Here is a 24,539-nt window from a genome sequence, read left to right as displayed (position 1 = left end):
GAGTAAAATTCACTTTATTGGGAACTTTACAATAATATTATGATTTGTAATATATGTATATAATTTATTTTAGTGAATTGCAAAATCTTAAGAAATGTGTAATATGTACCCGAGTATATATATTTTTTTACTTTAATATAAATAAATCTTGAAAAACAGTCCAACAACACCAAGGGTGAAACCTCATGTACAAAGTAAATTTTGTATGATTATAACACATCGATGGATATTCATTTTTGGTCATAAAAGAACCATTCTAGTGAGGGATGTTGATAATGGGGGAGAGGCAGGTGTGTGGACAGGGGCAATAGAAGAAAACTCTGTAACTCCCTCTTAATTTTGTTGTGAACATAAAACTTCTCTAAAAATATATCTGAAAAATATTCTGAGACAATAATTGCATGGCTTTTGGAGAAATGAGAAACATGTTCTTTATATATGGTAGCATAGCGTTATACCAAAATTAGGTAACTAAAATGCCTGGTGCTTACAAATGTAGGTTTTAATTTCTAAACAAGATGCAGAAAAAACTTTCTCCAGTCCAAAATTGAAATATGGACAAACCCGGTCACTCTCTGATGATACTGCCAACCTGAAATATGAGAATTATACCTCATTAATCTTACCAATATATACCTTATATACCACAATATTTTGATGAATTAACAATTTATTTCAATTAATAGTTGTATACCTCAATCAGAATATTTCCCATATAATTTACTATGAAAACACTTCAACACTTGTGTTTATATAATTGTTCACATATTGCTGTTTTTTATTGTAAGATTAATTCTTTTAAGGTACAAAATACAAAAGTTCTTAAGAAACTTACGCTTTGGAAGAGAAAGTTGAGTGTTTTGGCCACACAGATGGATTATTATTGCTTTTCTGGGAGACTCCAAGCCATGAAGAAGAAATGAAGAGGCCTAACAAATGCTGTGAGAAAACAAATTTTATTAGACGTCAAATAGAAGCTCTTATATTCATTTGAATTTTGTAGTAACAAAGTTAATTCTTGCCTTATAGAATCTTTCAAATTTTAATGTTACACAGTAGACATGTTATAAAACTACCTTATAAGTAGGAGTAAGAGAAGATAACAAAATTACAAAGATAACAATTTCAGGGTTCTGAAAATTGATAAAAGCTCCATAATTCATGAAATATTTACAGTGGAAAAAAAACCCTAGATATTCAAGTAAGAAACATTTTATTTGTTGCTTAGGATTGTTATTGTCTGGGATTGCTTTGTGGCTCCCCACCTGCCCACCTCAGCTCAATGATCAAGACAAGTGGTAGTTTTTACAGTTTGGAGAAGCTGCAGAAAGCACTGGTGTTGGTGCCACAGGAGACTTGATGAGCAGTGGGGAAGAGAGTGAGAGAGCCCATCGACTTTTCAGCTCAATGTGATTATTCTGCTTGGTAATGAATGAGAAAAATGTATACTTTTACTAGTCTGAGGTTGTGGTTTTGTGTCAAGAACTGTGATGCCCCCCCATAAATATAATTTTGTGTCAATCACTGTGCCCCCCCCATAAATATAATAAGAAGGTATGATGAAGTGTGACTGAAGAGATAACATGAGCTCTCTACACACTCCTGACTGATGGAAAATATGTGCTTGGGGAGAGGAGACCAAAAATTAAAAAGATCCTAGTAGAAAGTAAATGTGAAGAAGATTTAAGAACTGCTATAAAGTTATGAGGACTCTCCACACATGTGTGCGTGTGTGTGCACACACACATTCATACACACACACACACACACACACACACACACACATCACCTGAGAGAGGGTGGAAGTCCTAGTTACTTGTGGCATTTTAACACAGTCTTTAAAAAAAAAATAGTGGTTGACATCTAAGCTAAAAATCACAAGGATCATACCCAGGAGGTTAGGCTAAAAAATAAAAATAAACAAGATGAATATGGAAATACTAAACAAAAATATCAGGAGACCAACTTTAGATAAGTTGGTTTATGCAAACTTGTAAGTTTATGCAACTTACAAGAAAATAATAAATCTAAGAAAAATGAAATTGAATGTTCACTAAGCTACATTATCAAAAATGTCTTTCAAAAAATTAAAAAATGGGGCAGCTGGGTGGCTTATTCGGTTAAGCAACTCTTTTTTTTTTTTTTAAGTTAACATTTCTTTTTTTTTTTTAATTTCTTTTCAGCGTAACTGTATTCATTGTTTTTGCACCACACCCAGTGCTCCATGCAATCCGTGCCTTCTCTAATACCCACCACCTGGTTCCCCCAACCTCCCACCCTCTGCCCCTTCAAACCCCTCAGATTGTTTTTCAGAGTCCATAGTCTCTCATGGTTCACCTCCCCTTCCAATTTCCCTCAACTCCCTTCTCCTCTCCATCTCCCTTGTCTTCCATGCTATTTGTTATGCTCCACAAATAAGTAAAACCATAGGATAACTGACTCTCTCTGCTTGACTTATTTCACTCAGCAGTGAGACTCTTCCAGTCTCATCCATGTTGCTACAAAAGTTGGGTATTCATCCTTTCTGATGGAATCATAATACTCCATAGTGTATATGGACCACATCTTCCTTATCTATTCGTCCATTGAAGAGCATTTTGGTTCTTTCCACAGTTTGGCGACCGTGGCCATTGCTGCTATAAACTTTGGGGTACAGATGGCCCTTCTTTTCACTACATCTGTATCTTTGGGGTAAATACCCAGGAGTGCAATGGCAGGGTCATAGGGAAGCTCTATTTTTAATTTCTTGAGGAATCTCCGCACTGTTCTCCAAAGAGGCTACACCAACTTGCATTCCCACCAACAGTGGAAGAGGGTTCTTTCTCCACATCCTCTCCAACACATGGTGTTTCCTGTCTTGCTAATTTCGGCCATTCTAACTGGTGTAAGGTGATATCTCAATTTGAATCTCCCTGATGGCTAGTGATAATGTTCATCATCACTAGCGATTAAGCAACTAACTCTTGATTTTGGCTCAGGTCGTGATCTCAGGGTCCTGGGATCAATCCCCACATCAAGTTCCACGCTTAGCATGGAGTGTGCTGGGGTTTTTCTCTGTCCCTCTCCCTCTGCTCCTCCCCCTATTTGCACTCTCTTTATCTCTCTTGCTCTGTCTCTAAAATAAGATAAATATATCTTTAAAAGGAATTAATACATACAAAGTCCATGAAAATATCTTCCATGCTAAGAGAAAGCATATGCCAACAGAAATTTCTACTGGGATAAGATGTTACATTTATTAGAAAAAAAGTATTTTAGGGGCGCCTGGGTGGCTCAGTTGCTTAACCATTGCCTTCAGCTCAGGTCAGTATCCCAGAGTCCTGTGATTGAGTTCCATATCAGGCTTCCCCTGCTCTACAGGGAGCCTGCTTCTCCTTCTCCTTCTCCTTCTGCCTGCCACTCCCCCTGCTTGTGTTCTCTCTCTTTCTCTCTGTCAAATAACAAAATCTTGAAAAAATTATTTTAAAGTGATATTTACAAATATATGTAAATTATAAAGAAACAGTGTTCAAATAATTAAGTGAATATATGATGGCAGCAATATAAGAGTAACAAGTATCAACAGAATAATAAAAATATATGAATAAACCCCAGAAAATTCTGAGTTTATGAATACATATTTGAAATGAAAAGTTCACTTATTAGCTTTACAGAATATGTGATATGCAGAAGAAAAAGTTGGTGAAATTGAGAAAGGTATAACAGAATTTATTCATCCTATAGAATGAGAGAAAAAAATTAATAGAGTTCATAGATCTTCAAAAGAGCTTCAGGAAATCCAGAAGATCTGAGTACAAACTGAGAACCACAGAGACAGAAAAAAAGCAGAACAACAATATTAAGTCACAATGAACAAAAAACTTATTAAATACCACTTTAAAAATATTTATGGAAACCACAGGCTAGAAAACTAATAGGATGATTACATACAAATCCACATCTCAAGATGTCATAATGATACCACCAAAAATCATTTTCAAACACAAAGTAATGCTCTTGAGGGAACAGGATGGATTATGAGGTGACTTAAGTCAGTGTGAACATCAGGGAATGGGTGATAATATCCTCCACCTCTAGCAGCCTTAGACCACATTATCTACCACAGAATCCATATCTGCCCTGTGCCACTTCCAGCCGGTGATGGGAGAAGAATTAGGCACAAACAAGTCAGCTGCAAGAGACTGGGAGCAGCGGACAACAGTCGAAAAGGACTGCTGCCAGTCTCTTGCAGCTGACTTGTTTGTGCCTAATTTTTCTCTCGTCGCCGGCTGGAAGCGGCAAGTGGCGCCTGAACAGGGACCAGACCAGACCCGATCTGATCAGAAATAAAACAGGAGAAGAAGCCCCAACGTGAGTTTTGCACAGCTGTGCCATTTTCCCACTGGTGGGTTGTGGGCCATTATCGCAGGGTATGGGTAATCTAGAGAGCAGAAACGGTTATCGCCTTTATGTTTATTTATTGAGAAGGCTCCAGAAAGCGGGAGGAGCAAAAGTCAGCGAGGGCCAACTTATGGAGCTTTTAAAGGTAATTAAAGAACATTGCTCCTGGTTCCCTGTATTAGGGACTTTAGATTTACAAACATGGGAAAAAGTAGGTCACGAATTAAAACCTTTGTATACTAAAGGAAAGCAAATTCCAGTTACTATATGGCCTACTTGGACCCTCATTCGCTCCGTTTTGGAGCCTTTACAAACCCCTGATTCGGAGAGCGATAATGAATGTTCAGGAGAAAGTGAAAAAGAGGAACGTGAACATGCCATCCAGGAGGAGAAAGAAACTATTAAGGCCACCAGAAAGAAATATAGAAAGGAGGAAACTCCTCCTCCTCCTCCAATAACAGAACAAAAGGTGCCCACGGCACTGTCGCCAACAGCTCTGCTGTTCTATAAGAAGGCACCATTTAATGAAAAAGATGAAAAGTACATGCTATCTGCTGTTCAGAAAGGCCTCCTTGAAGCACAGTGAGCGGGAGACCTAGATGTCTTACATTTTAATTTCCCAGTTATTATTACAGAACATGTTGTTCCAGGACATGATCCTAACAACCCTAATGGTATATGTCCTAACAACCCTAATGGTATCTATGAGGCCAAGCATGAGCAATTTCCCTTCAAATTATTGAAGAAACTAAAACAGGCAGTACAAAACTATGGGGCAAATTTTTCATTTACAATGGGAATCATTCAAGGCATCGCAGAAGGCAATCGACTTATTCCGACGGATTGGTCATTGCTAGCAAGAACAGTTCTATCTCCAAGTGAGTTCTTGCAGTTCAAAACATGGTGGCAAGATCAAGCAGAAATAGCAGCTGCCCATAATAGAGCTTATAACATTCCTATTTCCATAGAACAGCTCATGGGTCTTGGACCATGGGCCCAGGTTCAAGACCAGGTATTAATGAATGATCAAGCTGTTGAGCAGCTCTGGCGTTGCTGTTTGAGAGCATGGGAAAGAATAGAATCTCAGGGAGATAAATGCTCTTCTTTTCAAAAAGTGGTACAGGGTCCAAGAGAGCCCTATACTGATTTTATTGCAAGATTACAGAGGCTGTCAGAAGACAGATAAATAATCTTGAGGCTGAGGATACCATTATGCAACTGTTGGCTTATGAGAATGCTAATTCTGATTGTAAGAAGTTGCTAGCACCCTTTAAAGGCAAGGGAACATTGACAGATTATATTAAGCTATGCCAAGGAGTAGGAACAGAAACCTATAAAGCTGATTTGTTAGCTCAAGAAATGGCTGCTCTGACCACAGGAAAATTTAAAGGACAGTGTTTCAACTGTGGGCAAGCAGGGCATACTAAAGCTCAGTGTAGGCAAAGAGGAAAATTCCCTCTGCAAAATGTAAAATAAAACACCTGGTCTCTGTATGTAATGTAAAAAGGGAAACCATTGGGCGAGTCAGTGTCGTTCTAGAGTTGGCAAGGATGGATACCCCTTTCAGGGAAACTTATTTCAGTGCAAGCCCTCAGCCCCGAAAAACAAGAGGGCCAATTCTCCCATAACACCCAGCTTTCAGACAAATGTATCATTTTAAATTTATTACATGCCCCACCTGGTAGTGCTGGATTAGATCTCCCCATCCCCAGAGTTGATCTTTTAATGCCTACCAAGCTTCCCGTTAAAATTCTAATTAACATTTATGGCCCTCTATCAAAGGGGACCACTGGGTTACTTTTGGGAGATCAAGCCTTACTTTAAAGCGAGTGCTAGTTCATACTGGTGTTATTGATTCAGATTATACTGGTGAAATTTCAGTGGTGTTAACTACTGTGGCGCCATACCGTTTTCAAAAAGGAGACTGCATTGCTCAGTTGTTGCTTTTACCCTATCTCTGGGGTCAATCTAAAAATAAATAAAGAAACTCCGATGGGTTTGGGTGTACTGGAAAGGCAGGAGCATATTTGACTGAGAAAATATATCAAGAAGACCAATTTGTCATCTTAAAATACAAGGAAAGAAATTTTCAGGTCTAATTGATACTGGAGCTGATGTGTCTATCATAAGCTCATTACACTGGCCTAAGAAATGGCCATGCAATTCCTCTCCTGTTACTATTACAGGATTAGGACAGACTGGCAATGTGCATCAAAGCGCCAGTATTCTTTTCTGTGAAGGCCCCGAGGGTCAAAAGGGTTATCTACAGCCATATATTGTAGACTTACCCATTAACATTTGGGGGCGAGACTTACTAAGTCAATGGGAAGCCTCTCTGGTTTTACCTTCCCCTAAGCAGAATTCCCAGATTTTTCACTGAGGGCCACTGCTCCTGAACCCATTAAGTTAAATTGGAAGGATGACAAACCGGTTTGGGTGGAGCAGTGGCCCTTACCACAAGAGAAATTACTTATTTTGCAAGCCTTCGTGGAGGAACAGATAGAAAAAGGACATATTGAAGGATCTCATAGTCCTTGGAATTCGTCAGTTTTTGTTATTAGGAAAAAAATCAGGGAAATGGAGACTTTTAACAGACCTATGTGCTGTTAATTCTACTATCTAACCCACGGGGTCTCTCCAACCTGGATTGCCTTCGACTAATCTAGTCCCACATGAATGATCAATAGTAATCATAGATATACAGGGTTGCTTTTATACTATACCACTTGCTAAGGAAGACTGTCCTCGTTTTGCTTTTACTATTCCCAGTATAAATTTAAAAGAACCAGCCAAACGATATCAGTGGAAAGTTCTTCCACAAGGAATGCTGAATAGCCCCACTATCTGTCAGGAGTATGACAAAACTTATACAGACAGTTAGAGATCAATTTCCACAAGTTTATCTTATCCATTGTATGGATGATATATTATGTTCAACCTCCGATAACATGCAATTGCAGGATGCATTTAGAATGCTTCAAATGCAATTTGAGAAATACAAACTAATTATAGCTCCAGAAAAAATACAAGTTACCACACCTTTCTCGTATTTGGGGTTCATTATGGACAGGACGTCAGTTAAACCCCAAAAAGTTCAAATCCGTAGAGATAAAATTACAACCTTGAATGATTTGCAAAAGTTATTGGGAAACATTAATTGGATAAGACCTAAAATTGGAATTTCCACATATGCTTTGCAGCATCTTTTTGCCTCTTTAAAGGGGGATCCTAATTTAAACAGCCCCAGGACCCTATCAAAAGAGGCTTTAAAAGAATTACGGTTTGTTGAAAGCCAGATTCATTCAATGCAAACGGACAGAGTTCAACCTGGAATACTGATAAATCTTCTCATTTTTCATACCCCACATACACCCACTGGATTAATTATCCAGGAAAAATTAATTGTAGAATGGATCTTTCTCCCAAATAATACTGTTAAAACACTCATTATCTATATAGACCATATTGGCAGTATTATTCAATTAGGAAGGAAAAGAACTCGGCAAATACAGGGTTATCATCCACAGGTTATTGTTCTGCCTTTATATAAGGCACAAATTGAAATTGCATTCCAAAATAATTTAAACTGGCAAATTGTTCTTAGTGGCTTTACTGGAGACATTTCTTCTCATTATCCCTCTTTACCTATTGTTTCCTTTTTAGAATTACTTCTAAAATCCAATAACAGATGCCCCTACTTACTCTTCTGATGGCTCTGTTAAAGGTAAAGCTTGTTATTATGGTCCTACTTCGAAAGTCATATCTACTACTGGTCTTTCAGCGCAAAAATCAGAATTAATGGTGGTTATTGCATTGTTTCAAGATATTTCTTCTGCATTTAATCTGCCATCTGATCTGTTATATACAGTGTATGTTTTGCAGCTATTGAAACTGCTACTATTTCTACTTCTGATGTCTCCCTCCATTCATTATTTTATCATTTGCAATCCCTTATTCACCAGTGCTCTGCTCCTTTTTATGCTACTCATATCTGAAGTAACACTGGCCTTCCAGGGCCATTAGCTAGAGGTAATGAAATAGCTGATTCTCTCATTTGCTCAGCTTTTCAGGAAGCCTCCAATTTTCACTGTCTTACGCATGTTAATCAAAAAGGACTTCGGCATAAATTCCCTATTATTAAGGAGCAAGAAATTCTTTTTTTTTTTTCAAAGATTTTATTTATTTTTTTGACAGACAGAAATCACAAGTAGGCAGAGAGGCAGGCAGAGAGAGAGGGGGAAGCAGGCTCCCCACTGAGCAGAGAGCCTGATGCGGGGCTCGATCCCAGGACCCTGGGATCATGACCTGAGCCGAAGGCAGAGGCTTTAACCCACTGAGCCACCCAGGCGCCCCAGGAGCAAGAAATTCTATTGTCCCCTCCTGCCCTTCTTGTGCTGCCATCAATCTGCCTACACAGCCAGCGGGTATCAACCCATGAGGCATAACAGCCAATGAGATATGTCAGATGGATGTTACATCCCTTCATTTGGGAAACAATCTTTTGTTCATGTCACTATAGACACATACTCCGCTTCATATGGGCTACAGCTCAAACAGGAGAAACTGCTGCACATGTTATCAGACATCTCCACTCTGCTTTTGCAGTCATGGGAATGCTTAAAGCCATAAAAACTGATAATGCACCTGCTTATGTTTCCTATAAGTTACAGTCCTTCTTTAAACTATGAAATATTAAACATTCCACTGGCATCCCATATAATCCTCAAGGTCAAGGAACTGTCAAACGGGCTAATCAAATATTAAAATTACAGCTTCATAAACATAAGAAAATACATGGTTCTCCTCAAGAGGTATTAGCGCAACTTTTATTTACTCTTAATTTTTTGAATCGTGATGATAAAAACACTGCAGCAATAGAAAGACATAAAAATATATGTTTATAAAAAATTAAAAATTAAAAAAAAAGAAAGACATTTTAGTAAACTAAAACAAGATAAAATTTATCTTCCAATCTGGTGGAAAAATATTACTTCTAATCAATGGCTCCCTCGTAACTTAGTTACCTGGGGAAAGGGATATGCATGTGTATTACCCAATGAGGCTGTCGAGCCCATGTGGGTGCCCTCTTGTTTTATAAAGGTTCGTCATGAACAAGAAGTTCAAATTCGAACCGGTCTCACCTATCATCAACTTCGAGAATCTCACCTTAAAGAACACTCAGGTCACGTTACCTGGGACAGACAGAGCAAAGATTCCAACTTGGGGCCAGATAAAGAAACTGACCAAGAAAGCAGAGGAAGTTCTGGAGAGTGAGCAACATCCTCTCACCCCTAACAACATGGTGGTAACTATTATGGCTCTCATCACGGTAGCCGTAAGTCATCCTGGATGTTATGAACAAATAAATAACTTTACTTATTGGGCTTATATATCCAATTTTCTTCTGCTCTGTCCAGTAGAGTGGGGAGAAGATACATACCAATTTATTTGAATGCTTCAAAATGGGTACCTGGAATTTTGGATCCTAGATTGCCTCTATTGCCCTTAGAGGAGGGAACAAATATTAATCTTACTTTTGGATATCAGAATAGGTCAATATGTATTGGCAATCATTCCAGTTGTCTTGTCCCTGCACACTATTTCAGACAGGAGGGGGTAACCTCAGCCAAAGAAACACAAAGCCGCAGGTCCTACATCCTCTATGGAACCAAACTTCAAAATACACCCAGACACATAGTTCATGTATATTCGTTTTGATAAGGGTGCCAAGTCCATTCAATAGGGAAAGGATGGAATCTCTCATAAATGATGCTGGGAAATTTACTATCCACATGCAAAAGAATGAAGGTGGAGGTTACCATTTACACTATGCACAAAAATTGACTCAAAATGGACTGAAGACTTAATCCTAAGATGTAAAACTATGACATTTCTTAAAGAGATCATGGAGAAAAGTAAACATCATATTAGGCAATGATTTCTTGGGTATATCACCAAAATCATAGACTACAAAGGAAAAGCTCACTGTAGGCAAATGTAGAACATCAAAACATTTTTGTGCATCAAAGGGCATGACCAAAGCAATGAAAAGACATAATGGGGAAAAATGTTTGCAAATCATACATCAGACAGGGGTTCACATCCAAAATATATAAGGAATCCTACAGGTTAGTAACAAAAACAAAACCAAATAACCCAATTAAAAAATGGGCAAAAGAATTAAATACGCATTTTGTCCATGAAAATAAAAAGTAAAAAGGCTTATGAAAAGATGCTCAGTATCCCTAATGATCAGATAAATGCAAATAAAAACCACAATGAGATATTTCTTCATACTCCGTAGGATGGAATCTATCAAAGAAAAAAAGTGTCAGTGAGAAGGTGGAAAAAGAGGACCCTTGTACACTGTTGGAAGTACAAACTGGTCAGCCATTATGAAGAAGAGTATGGAACTTCTTGAAGAAATTAAAATAGGATTACCATATGAATCAGCAATCCCACATGTAGGAAAATATCTAAAAGAATTGGAAGCAAGATCTCAAAGAGCTCTCTGGGCACCCATGCTCACTGCTGCATTATTCATAAAAGCCAAGTGGTAGAAGCAGGCCACGTGCCCACTGAGGGAGGCAGGAATCAAGAAAACATAGGACACACATAACATAATAATATTCAACCTTAAAAAGGAAGGAAATCCTATCACATGGGTGAAACTGCAGGCTGTTATGCTCAGTGAAATAAGCCAGTCTCCCTCTCTCTCTCTCTCTCTCTCTCTCTCACACACACACACACACACACAAAATACATGATTCCACTTATATGAAGTATCTAAAGTAGTCAAGCTGAGAGAAACAGAAAGAAGAATGGTGGTTGAGGGTAAAGTACAGAAGGGAAATTATTGTTTAATGAGTAGAGAGTTCCAGTTTGAGAAGGCGAAAGTTCTAGGGATCTGTTGGGCAACAATGTGAATATACTTATCACTCCTAAACTGTGTGCTTAAAGTTGGTGAAAATGTGTGGTATATTTAAATGTAATGTAAGATGTGAGAGAGTGTATGGTTCCCACCATATGACAGCATGGAAAAAAACAAAACTCTGGAGACATTGAAAATCGGTTAATGGTGTTTTGTGGGGAAGGGAGGATGGATAGGTGGAGCACAGAGGATTTAAAGCAACAAAACTATTCTGTATAACTTCACAATGGTTGGTACTTGTCAGTACATATTTCTTCAAACTCATAAACTGCACAATATCAAGAAGATACCTCAAAGTACACTATGGCCTTTGCATGACAATGAGGTGTCAATATATTTTTATTAACTGTATTAAAAGAACCACTCCACTGAGGGATACGGAAAATGAGGAAGTCTACTCACTGTGGGTGTACAGACTCAAAGACAGTAGGAGAATACAAGAAATCTCTGTGCTTTGTCTCTGATTTCCTGTGAACCTAAAACTGCACTAAGAAAACAGTATATTTCTTAACATGAATAACGTGGTAAATTTTACATTATGTGGGTTTTTTTTTTTTTGCTACAATTTATAAAATAAAAGGCAAATATGCAAAAAGGGTGATCTTGACAACAGGCGGAGAAAACTAATTCTTATATTTAGGAAAATAACAATATGATTAACAGGTGAATTCTCAACAGTAACAAGGAGGAATAAGAGACAAGGCAGGTCAAATCAAGAGCTGAAATACGAAAAGAAGAAGAAACAAGACAACTTCTCTCCCACACAAAACCCCCATATAAACACACAAAAAGAAAAAGACTTTTCAGATATGTATTGTAAATTCAGCAAAACCATCTTTCAAAAAAGAGGGTGCATAGAGGCACCTTGAGTGTGGGTCTCATGATTTTTGGCTCGAATTATGATATCAGGGTCCTGGGATTGAGTTCCATGATAAGCTCCTTGCTCAGTGGGAACTCTGCTTGAGGATTTTTCTCCCTCTCGCTCTGCCCTCCCACATTCACACTTGCTCCCTCTCCTTCTCTGTCAAATAAATAAACAAATCTCTAAAAAGGAATAGAGGGTGCATAAAGACCCCAGGACACAAAACTTAAGAAAATTTCTACTTAGTAGACCTGCTATCCAAAAATATTCTTCAAGTTAAATGCAAATGATGGCAGATGGTAATGCATATACATGAGAAGGAATAGATCAGCAGAAATAGTATGTTGGTAAATTTTAAAATATGTTTATGTATTTCAACTCTTAATTGCTTTAAAGGATAAGATTATTTAAAGCCATCATTATAACAATATATAGTTGGATGTATATCATATACCTTATTATTTTTAGCATTTGTTAATTTTTTTGTGTAAAGTCACCTTAAATGCTTCATTTCAAATCATTAACATGAAATCATGAACAGAGTGTAGGAAAACACATGCATGATGGGTGTTCAGAAACCAGTACTAGCTCGCTTCAGTACAACATGGTTGGAAGTACATGTTTTCCAATCTTTCTGAAAGTAGAGTGTTCAATGAAACATTTCCAAATGTTGTAAATATTGTCTATGTTGAAATGGTGTAAATAGAAGAAGCAATTACCATTATTATACATGGAAAATTTGTTCAGCATTCCCTGATCCAAAAAATAACTTCTCAGGTTTTTCTTATACTTTAAGACACATTTTGCTAATGCATGCATAAAATAAATTGAAATGAAGCATAGATGCTGAAAAACACCATTCAAAGTTATGCTTGATACTGAGATGCTGAGTATCGTTTCTTAGGAAGGAACCTGATGGGGTCCCTCTCACTACTTGGGGTGTGTGCTGCCTCTGTAACAGCAAACCCAGCACTGAACACAATTTTCATTTTTTGCCGTTTTCCCTAAAAACAAAAATCCCCTTCAGATTTCTGTTGCTCGGGGAAAACTGCCACTAACATAGGTCTTTCATAAAAGCAAAGTGACATTACACAAATTTTTGATAAGTTGAGGTATACCTGTAATAATTAGGATCAGGAAATGGGTTATGTTACTGTTCATTTAATATATCTTATCAGAATTTAGTCAGAATTCATTTGAAGTAGATGGCGACCAGTTAATAACATGTGTGTAAAGAGTCCCATCAGTAAGATGGAGAACTAGAATGTCCCAATGTTTATCTGTCTCACAACAAACAATAAGAATAATTACTAAACAGCTTCAAACTAAATACAACTCAGGAAAATCTCTAAACCAAAAACCAGCAAGAAACCTGATAGAGTTCAAAAGTCCAGGATGACGCCATAGAGAGTAAAGCAAGAATTTTGACTGTATCACCGAACCCTTTAGCTGAGAGTGATTGAGCCCTGCAGGAATCCCCTCAGAGGAAGTCACCACATGGAGAGAAAGAGAGCGGGAGACTCCAGGAAGTTTCACCTTTAGGGACGTCTGTGGCTTTTGCATCAAAAGTGCCCACCAATGCTGATCCTGATTGATGGAACACCCCAGAGGGCCTTACACTGCATCTACCCCAGAGGCTGGAGCTGTTGCTACTGCGAGACATGACTTCAGGGACCCTAGTTGTTACTCTTAGGTTTGGGCAGATGCTGCTGCTGTGCTGAGTCCCATCCACTGGGTCCATGTCAAGCGTCTGGGTCTTCACTGTAAAGGTGCTCCTGCTGCTCTGAACCACACCCCTATCCCAGGCTTGGACTCTGAACTGCCATTGCTAATACCAGGTTGCTGCTACTTGGACATTTTCCTTCACCTAGTTTAAGGCAGTTTAAGTGACCCATCATTGCTAGTGGCAAGCTCCGACTGTCTTGACCCCATCTTTTAGGTGCCCATAGCAGGGCTCTGAGTCCTTATTACTGATACCATACTGCCGCATCCCAAGACACTCAGTTCTCATTTCACAACCTAAACTACCATTGCAAGAGCTCCATCCCAGCTCCCTCAGTCCTGACACATGGCTATGACTGGCCAGCACTCGGTCAAGGTGTAATCTAACATAATCATTGTGATCATACTGCAATACACAGTGTATCAAATGAACACAATGTATGTCTAAAATACATAGAATGCATTATGTAAACTATATCTCAATAAAACCAGACATAAGCTATATTTGTGATACCTACACCAACTACCAAGGAAATAGCTTAAGAATATAGCTAAGACATTAATAGAAGAATTAAAATGGAACACTAAAATAATATATATTTAATTCAAAAGATATCACATAATGTGGAAGAAACCAAGAGATTAATACATAATAAATAACAAATGTCAGACTTAAATCCAACTAGCCCAATATTCACATTAATGTAAATTAAATAAATATTCTAATGAAAATATAGAAGTTGTCATCCCAAACAAAAAAGGAAGATCCATCTATATGCTTTCTGTAACAGTCACACTTTAGAATCAAAGGCACAAATAGGTGTAAGAAAAGATTAGAAAAATATACCCCTGACAAACAGTAACTGTGTATGTGAGCAAAGAGGGCTATCTTAATACCTAAGTAGCTGTTAAAATAAGAAATATTATTAGAAATTAAAAGAAACATTTCAACATGTTAAGGCTCTCAATATAAGAGGAAGATAAAGCAATGATAAACATAGATTATTCACCTGACAACAGAATCCAAGCCTCAAACACATGAAATAGAAAGTGACAAATTTGGAAGGATAAATAATTCAATGAGCATAGTTGAAGATTTAAAAGCTCTTCTGTCAGTAGTGAGAGAACAGCTAGTCAGAAAATCAGGAACCCTATGGAAGTCTGTTCTGTAAGAACCGGTTTTACATAACTGACATGTATAGAAAGGGGTCTAGGTCATAAACAGGGATGGAAATTTTCAAAGTATAGTGTCTGAAGACAAAGGAACATTAGAAGCAACAACAGAAGGAAATATGGGCTATTTTCAAACGTGGAAAAAGATACATTTCTGAAAAATCTCCAGTTCAAGGGTGAAATCTTTGAAAATACCCTTTACTGGATGATACTAACCTAAGAATACATCAAAACCTTATGTAGGATTGAATGTAGTGTTTAGAGACAATTTGTAGCTTTGTCATTTACACTCAAAAGGAAAAAATGTTATAAAAAGCCTGGTCTGAAGAGTTCCCTTTCAAGAAAATATAAAGAAAAGAACCAATTAGAACTACAGAGAAAGAAATAATAACATACATTTAGCTGAAAGATGATTGTGAGGTATGTATAGTAGAATAACTCAGGGAAGCCTCGAATGGATCAATACCCAAATATCCAAGGGCATCAGCAATAGGATGGATAAATACTTTGTAGTAGAATCAGGCAATAGATCAGAAATGATTTTGGACAATTTGGAAACTTCATGCAACTCTATGGATGAATTGCACAAGTTTAGCTTCTCTTGAAAATATCAAAAATAAACTCTGCATACTATATGGTTCCATTTATATAAATGTCTTTTTTTAAATACAGGTAAGAACTTGAAAGGGACAATTTGCAGTGCTGCTAAAATTAATTTACACATTGCTGGTGATGGTGACACTTGAAAATGCAGCCATCAGGTGGCAAGTGTCCCATGGGCATCCATCTGTAAGTACATTATATCACAATAAAATTACCACAAGAGAATATTATGAAAACGTGCACAACTATTTAAAACGGGATTTTCATAAAATTGAAAAAATCCTAGAAATACAACTTGTGAAGACTGAAACAAAAAGAAATAAAAATATCAAGTGTCTTATAACTCCTAATACATTTTTATCTGTCATTCTGAAAGCTTTCCACACTCAGTGACAGAATATTGAGATGTTTATGAATGAAGAAAATGTAAGGCAATTAAAAACCAAAGACCCCTTGTAGGGTAGAAAAAGAAGCTAATAGAATATGTGATATGTGCATTTTTTTTGGACTCCTATGTTTTTTTTTAATTTATTTTTTATTTTCAGCATAACAGTATTCATTATTTTTGATGGGAATATTTAAAAAATGAAATTATGTGTCAGTGGCAATAATAAATATATTCAGACAATATATAAAAATAATGGATTATGACATAAGTAGATTTATTAAAGCAATACCATCCTGGATTTACATTTACAATTCCATCAGCTTAGTCTGTCATATTAGCAGAGTAAACAAGGTCAAATAATGTGACATCTGTGGTGCAAAAGGCTACAGATAAAACTAATGTTCATTCTTTTTATTTTTTTATTTTTTTAATATAATTTTTTATTTTTTATAAACATATATTTTTATCCCCAGGGGTACAGGTCTGTGAATCACCAGGTTTACACACTTCACAGCACTCACCAAAACACATACCCTCCCCAATGTCCATAATACCACCCCCTTCTCCCAAACCCCCTCCCCCCAGCAACCCTCAGTTTGTTTTGTGAGATTAAGAGTCACTTATGGTTTGTCTCCCTCCCAATCCCATCTTCTTTCATTTATTCTTCTCGTACCCACTTAAGCCCCCATGTTGCATCACCACTTCCTAATGTTCATTCTTAATTTTAAAATATCTTTACAAAGATAGAAATAAATATGAAATGATTCAATGATCCAGAATATATATGATAACTCTGAAAAAGAACTATTATAAACCCACTGTTTAAAAAAGAGGTTGTTTTTAAAGTGTGATATTGACATAAAAATACATAATGATATTAATAAAATAGATTATAAAGTGCAAAACTATACCCACATACAAATGGAATGCAGGTTTCAACAACATTGCAGTCATTCAGTGGAGAAAGTAAGTTTTTTCAGCATATGTTGTGAAAACAATGGAGTATCAATATTACTAATAAATATATACTTTATACTATGTACAAAAATATTAAAAATTGATCATCCTTAAGTGTAAATGATAAAATTTCAAGAAGATGGATGAGAAAAAAATGCCTGACCTAAAACTGGGCAGACATTTCTCAGAACACCAAAAATATGATCCATGAAAGAATAAATTGATGAAGCGTGGCTCATCAGGATAATTTCTACTTTTTGAAGAGAAAAGAAAGACAAGTCATAGACTTGGAGGAAATATTTGTATATCATACATCTAGTAAAAAGCCTTGCTGTCAAGATATAAAAAGAATTCTCAAAATACAGTAACAGAAACTAAAAATATAATAAGCAAAATATTTCAAGAAATGACTTCATCAAAAAATGTGTATGGGTGGCAAATGAGTACAGTGAAAGAAGTCCAACAATATTAGTCTTAGGAAAATTCATATTAAAACATCTGTAGATCAGACGTCCTCTTCCTTCTACTGAATATTGCTAAAACCCCTGGACTTTACATACAGGACAACATACGAAGATTCAGAAAGATGATGAGAAAGCAGATAGACCTGCACACTTCAGACCCAAGGAATGACATGGCAATGAGCTCCCTAGAATTTCTCTTTCTTTTAGATGTCCCAGTCTGGTGCCAGAGAGGCTGACAACTCACAGACCCACGGGGTACAGGCAACAGCCCTCAAAATGTTTTTTTCTCTCTAGCAAAATAATGGAAGAAATGCATGCTAGAAAGACAGAAAAGTTTTAGACTAGTGCATTATCTCAATCAAATGCTTCAACTGTCCAGGAAAAATACTGCTCAGGAATGCAGGTGAATTATAGCATTCTCTGAAAAAGGAAAACTAAGAAAATGTGTCACCACCAGACTCACTCTGAATGAATTGCTAAAGGGAAATATCTAAACAGAAATTAAACAATGAAAGAAGAAATCTTGGATCATCAGGAAGAAAGGGACAATAAATTAAAGAATAGAACTACCATTAGGGCTAATGGACTTTCCTTCACCTCCTGTGATGTCTAAATTGTTTGATATTTGAAGCAAAATCATCGGTTGAAGCAAAATTATAACATCCATGATTCTCAGCATAAGTAGAGAAATATTTAAGACAATTTTAGTATAAATGGGACACAGTAAAGTACATAACAGAAAGTAAGGCTTTACATTTTACTGAGAGTGTTGTGGGTTGTGTAGACTGTGTAGACTGATATATGTGTATACAATTACCCATATAAACATATCTAATACCTATACTACTTATATAAAGTATGTTAGAGCATATATGGATGTATATTTATAACTTTATATGGATGTATAATTAAAGCTTTTATAAATTTAAATTTTTAAGTTTTAAAGATTTTTAAGTTTTAAGATAAAGTTTTAAAGTTTTTATCCACTTGGATCTTCTTAATTAGGTCATGACATAGAAAAGTATAACCTTCACTTTTATCTCATAGCATCGTAAATACATCACTAAAAATAAATTCCAATTGGATCATAAACCTTAAATACAGTTTAAAAAATAAAGAAATAAAGAAAAAGGTAAATCCAGGAAAGTCATGTAGGAAATTATATTCACGAACTTTGACTAACTTCTGAAATCAGTCCAAAGTACTCACTAACACCCAAATGATAAATTGGGTGATGGTAACATTATTTTTTTTTAAATTTAAATTTAATTGGCCAAGGTATAGTACATCATTAGTTTTTTTATTAAAATTCTGATCATAAAAAAACTTCAGTAAGAGTAAAAATGCAAGTCACAGTTATTTTCATCTCATAAACTCAAACAAGTGCTCATATCTAAAAGCATGATGAAAACTAATAAGGGAAAAGAAACACCATTTGGGAGAAATGGGCAAGGAATACACACAGGGATATAATGCTGTATTTCTACATTATTATTTTATTATGACAAAACATTTCTATTCCCTAATTATATTATATACTAAGTCATTATGTATAATAAATTATAAATATAATATATGGAAAAAATAGAAAAGGCTTTTCATAAAATAATTATTCATAGTGCTTTCATACTAAAGAGGAACTAAAATTCTGAGACTAGCTTTTAGAAGGTCCTATTCATATTAGACAGCAGTGAGCATTCATAAACTCTAGACAAATGCAATGGTATAGATGGATTACAATATCATGTGAGAGTGAAAGGAGACACCCATAAAAATACATACTCCATTATCCCATTGATGTAAGGTCTGAAAATAAACAAAGTTATTTCACATTATTAAAATGGGGAGGGCTGAGGCACCTGGGTGGCTCAGTGGGTTAAGCCTTTGCCCTCGGCTCAGGTCATGATCTCAGGGTCCTGGGATCGAGCCCGGCATCGGGAATCTCTGCTCAGGAGGAAGCCTGCTTCTCTTTCTCTCTCTCTCTGCCTGCCTTGTGATCTCTCTGTTTGTCAAATAAATAAATAAAAATCTTTTTAAAAATGGGTAGGGCTGATAGAGGCTTTAAACTTCTAATTCATGCTCTGATTTATAATTGCATGGTTCTAACTACTTTGTGAACAAGTTGCACAATCATATGTTTAGTTTCCTTGACATGTGATAAAATTAAACAATAAAGTTATTTCAGGAAAAAGAGCATTTATAGAAGCAGGGTTTTCTATGAAAAGCAAGAACTGGTAATTGTCAAGTGTACAATAAAAATTTAAAAATATAAATAAAATATCACAGAGTTAAACTATGGAATAGTAACAGACTTTAAATAAGCTAGAAATACATACACGAGATGGATGAACTCTAAAATATAATATTAATTGATAAGCTTTTAGTAAAATTTGGAAACATCTGAAATCTTACCATTTCTTCTTCATCCTCTATGGAGAACAGGGTAGAGTTCTCCAAAGCGCAGGCCGACAAACTCTCATTCCATGATTTTCTTTCGGTGCTAATGTAATAGCAATTGTTGGAATATGTCATCCACTCTTTTGGACAATGACCACAGTAATATGCTGGACAAAAATTATAAGATATTCTCCAAAAAGGTTCAAATATTAAAAAATGCAAATTGACAACTGACATATGTATACACATGTGTATATAACATATCCATGATCCCTCACAAGCTGGCAAAAATAAAACAAAATACACACGTGATACACTCAGAAGAGTGAGGCTTTTGCCCTAATATATGTGCTCATATAGAGCAAATACACACACACACACACACACACACACAAAATCTCTAAATGTCTTTTGAGTACTGAATAAAACAACTGTTTTGGAATTGTAGAATGGTTTATCTTTTATCATGCTATAGCAGGAGTAAATTTAAGATAATCAATGACTATGGGTATGATGATTTTGTAATTTTTTAAAGGTTTTATTTATTTATTTTATATATTTTAGTTTTTTAAAAGATTTTATTTATTTGTCAGAGAGAGAGCAAACAGAAGCGGGGCAGTGGCATGAGGAGGAAGAGGCAGGTTCCCCATGAAGCAGGAAGCCTGATGCTGAACTGGATCCCAGGACCCTGAGATATGACCTGAGCAGCTGTTAAGGCTGATACTTAACCAGCTGAGCAGCTGTTAAGGCTGATACTTAACCAGCTGAGCCACCCAGGCATTCCATGGGTATGGTGATTTTAAATAGTATTTCATCATACTGTTTCATAAGTAATAGAAGTAATAATAATAAGTAATAATAAATAACAATAAGTAATACTTTCCTATAATTATTATTTCTGAGAGTTTATTACATGATTTTCTAATTTGTTTTCCTCAAAAGAATCAATTATCAGGGGTGCCTGAGTGGCTCCGTGGGTTAAGCTCTGTCTTTGGCTCAGGTCATGATATCAGGGTCCTGGGATTAAGCCCACATCAGGCTCTTTGCTCAGCAGGGAGCCTGCCTCCCCCTCTCTGCCTGCCTCTCTGCCTACTTGTGATCTCTGTCTGTCAAATAAATAAATAAAAATTTAAAAAAAAGAATCAATTACCATCTTTTCCTAACCTAAGATAGAGATAAAATAGAAATTATACTAATAACAGAATTTTGAAAATTTTGTACCTTTCTGGATCCTAGTTTCCAGGGATGTTTTGTTCTGTTTCGGTCCTTCAGTAACTAGAAAAATTAAAGCAATACTCATACAAACTTAATATTAAACTAAATAAAACATAATGATTTGAGTTTCTTGGTTTGAAAGTTGGTATATTGTTTAGAATTAGAAAATTCTATAATAAAATTGATTTTACCAGTAAGTGGTTAATGAAGTAATGAACATGTTGGGGAAAAAACTCAAAAGCTTAAAGAACCAAAGCTCACCACTTTTTACAGCATTTTGTTCAAACAATCTCAAGAAGTAATTTGTATGTCTCTATAAGTTGCCTCCTATAACTTGCTTTTGAGGTATGAAGTCTGAATATATGTATAATACTCCCTATAATTATTCTATTATTTCTATGTTTGGCAAATTCAGAGTAACCATTCCACACTGAAAGCACACATGCATTAAAATGAGATAAGACAATACCATAGTACTGTGCAATATTTCGAGCTACTGATGATCATTAAAGTGAAAAATTCTCTTTTAGACATTCAAACACTTACTTACTGGGAGTAACCGCTATTGTGACCATAGTGGACATTAAGATAAGGCAAATGATCCCCAGGACCCCAGCAATGAGCTTCCCTGGACATAAAGGTAAACAGTTGGAAGAGAAATGAAAATAATGAGAAAGGATGGGCAGAAATAATCTTTTAGGAACTGTACATACAAGAGAACCAACAAGATGCGCAGAGAATCATATAAAAACTTTCACTCCAAACCCATTATAATCTTCTCAGAATGTAACATTTCTGTGGCAGTAAATTTATTACCTCAGGAGATGTTGGTAAAGATTACAAATTACAACAAAACTGGAACAAAGTTAGTCTTCAGATATCAATTACAACACTATATTGCAACTTCAAGCTCTGATCTTCAGAAATGAAAAATAGGTGTCATTCCCCACTCATTCTCTGCACTTCTACTGCCCAACTGCACATCATAGTACATATACTACAGTTATACTGTGTGTGTATTACATGTTTTACCTTTGCAATGGGAGTTCTCGCTGTTCCTTTGAGGATTCTGAGAAGCATTTTGAAGATTTGAAGCGTCTTGAAGAGTTAATTCTGCATATGTTATTTCCTGCTCAGTTTCTGAAATAGGACTTTTAGTGCCCTTAGCTTTCACTTGCTGTCTTTTGGAACCCTTAACCTGACTGAGTTCTGCATAGGTAACTCCTTGGTTATTCATCTCTGCAGCTGCGTGGTGTCAGGCACAGGGCTGAATGGGACTGTACTGAAGGACTTGATGAACAGTGTATGTGATGAAAAGATTGCTGAGATAGTCACAGTGGGTGGAGTGTGTGGTGACTGGTAGTACTCATTTGCTGTTGAACAATGTAAAATCTGGTACTAATTTTCTTAGAGCATTTCATGATATAATAAGTTATTTTTACAATGATATTCTATGCTTGACACAATAGTATTAGTTGGAAAAGTGTAAAGCAATAAATTAGTGAAGAGGAAAAGAATTCAGGAATAATATTGTCCTTATTAGTTTAAGGTCAGAATCCCCTAAAACATTTCAACATTATTAGAATAACTGGTTTAAAATTAAAATGCCAAATTAGAAAAAAAAAAGTGCTGCATCAATTTTGGGGGGCAATTTTTATATCAGGTGTTGGTTAAAAATTGGTATTCTGAGATTGGGAATACAAGTTTAGTACATATAGGAATTTCCTGGAGTAAATTACTTTTATTTCAACAATTACATTTCTTTACCTAAAAGGTAATGCAGCCCCATCAAGTGAACTCTTATTTTGAATAATTATGGAGTTCTGAGAAATCATTAAATTTTAAAAGAAAGATTTTATATGTCACATGACACATTAAACTTTTCCAAAACCTGAACCATATTGAAAACAAAACAAAACAAAACAAAAAAACCCATATACATATTTAAAGATTATATTTATTTACTTGAGAGATAGAGAGTGTTTGTGTGAACATAGAAGAGAGGGAGAAGCAGACTCCTTGCAGAGCAGAAAGCCTGACACTGGACTCGCTCCCAGGACCCTGAGATCATGACCTGAGCCAAAGGCAGATGGTTAATCAGTTGACTGAGTCACACAGGTGCCCCCAAACCCGTATTTTTAAAAAGCACTTATTAACCCAGAAGTTGACGGTTGATTTAATGGCAAAGAGTGAAAGCTTAGAATGATAAATAAGAGTGTAGATTGTGGGGCACTTGGGTGGCTCAGTGGGTTAAGTCTCTGCCTTTGGCTGAAGTCATGACCTCAGGGTCCTGGGATCAAGCCCCACGTGGGGGGTGTGTCTCTGCTCAGCAGGGAGCCTTCTTCCCTCTTCTTTCTCTGCCTGCCTCTCTGCCTACTTGTGATCTCTGTCAAATAAGTAAATAAACAAACAAACAAATAAATAAATAACAAATCCTTTAAAAAATTAGTGTAGGTCATTTAAAGAACACTGGTGGCACAAACTTCTAGAAATGTCTACGAATGTCAAAGGCAGTGAGGGTAGCTTTAGTTGTATAACTGATTCCACTATTTGAAATCAATGTAATTTCATAATTCAGTAATTTCAATGTAATTTCATAATTTCAAATTAATTTCATAATTCAGTCAATGAGCTCTGCAGTTAGTAAAAGCTGGAATTACTCCTGGCTCTCAGTCTTACAAAGTATGAGTTTTAAGAAGTTACTTCCTGTCTAGTTATTTAGTTTTTACTAATCTAAAATGGTAATTAAAATACGTAAAACATAGTGCAGATAAAACAGTATTTCATCTGGCTTTTCTAAGCTCTCAAAAATATATCAGTTATTTTAATTATTTTTAACACAATGGCCACTTTATCATTACTGACTCATATCCTTTAGAGCATGTAACATTAGACAGGAGTGTCTTTCAATATCAAATAACTTTTTTTGCCAAGCTTTGACTTGAACATTTGTATCTAAGCTTAAATTAGCATTTTTACAGAAGGTACTTCATCTTCCTTTTTATGAAAAACCAAATTGTCTTAATTTATCAAAGCAAATGTTTGACCATTTGACCATTATGATTTGATTGATTCATTTTAAGAATTTATTTTTAAAGCCCAAGGTAAATATCAAATAATATAGTAACTATACCTATAATTGATCACAAATCCAGACTGTTCCTTCTCATCATGCCTATAGGATTTCACTTAAAATTATATTGATTTACAAACACAATTTATGCCTGTGGATATATACTTAATTACTTCTCTACAGGCAAGAATTTGGATATTTTAAGAAGTTCTCCAGTATATTTCAAATTAATTTTTGTTTGTCACCCCGAAATGTTGGAATAAAGGTACCGATGTTCTCTGTGATTTGATTGTGTTTTAGTTGTGCCTCAGGTGCCTCCCGTCCAGCATTTGTATCTCCCACTAAGTGAGGGGCGTAGGAGAGGGACAGCAGAG

General features: G+C 36.0%; 1 protein-coding gene across 3 annotated transcripts; it reads right to left on the bottom strand.

Moving 5' to 3' along the window:
- Positions 1-183: 183 nt before the first annotated feature.
- LOC131839046 (NKG2-A/NKG2-B type II integral membrane protein-like) lies at positions 184-23,783 on the bottom strand. 3 transcript variants are annotated; one of them, XM_059186109.1, is made up of 6 exons: positions 22,125-22,960; positions 21,643-21,720; positions 21,099-21,152; positions 19,893-20,044; positions 836-939; positions 184-592 (listed from the first exon to the last, which is right to left on the bottom strand). In XM_059186109.1, exons 1-6 carry the CDS (start codon positions 22,327-22,329, stop codon positions 472-474), a joined length of 714 nt encoding a protein of 237 aa, XP_059042092.1. In that variant the 5' UTR covers positions 22,330-22,960; the 3' UTR covers positions 184-471. The 3 variants fall into 3 exon arrangements, with proteins under 3 accessions (XP_059042092.1, XP_059042094.1, XP_059042095.1); XM_059186111.1 differs by lacking the exon at positions 21,099-21,152 and having other exon boundaries at positions 22,125-23,783; XM_059186112.1 differs by lacking the exon at positions 21,643-21,720 and having other exon boundaries at positions 22,125-23,781.
- Positions 23,784-24,539: the final 756 nt, after the last annotated feature.

The sequence above is a fragment of the Mustela lutreola genome, chromosome 8 (genome assembly GCF_030435805.1).
Source record: "Mustela lutreola isolate mMusLut2 chromosome 8, mMusLut2.pri, whole genome shotgun sequence".
NCBI lineage: Eukaryota > Metazoa > Chordata > Mammalia > Carnivora > Mustelidae > Mustela > Mustela lutreola.
The sequence above is the reverse complement of the archived record's forward strand: the minus strand, read 5'-3'. Positions and strand labels throughout refer to the sequence as shown.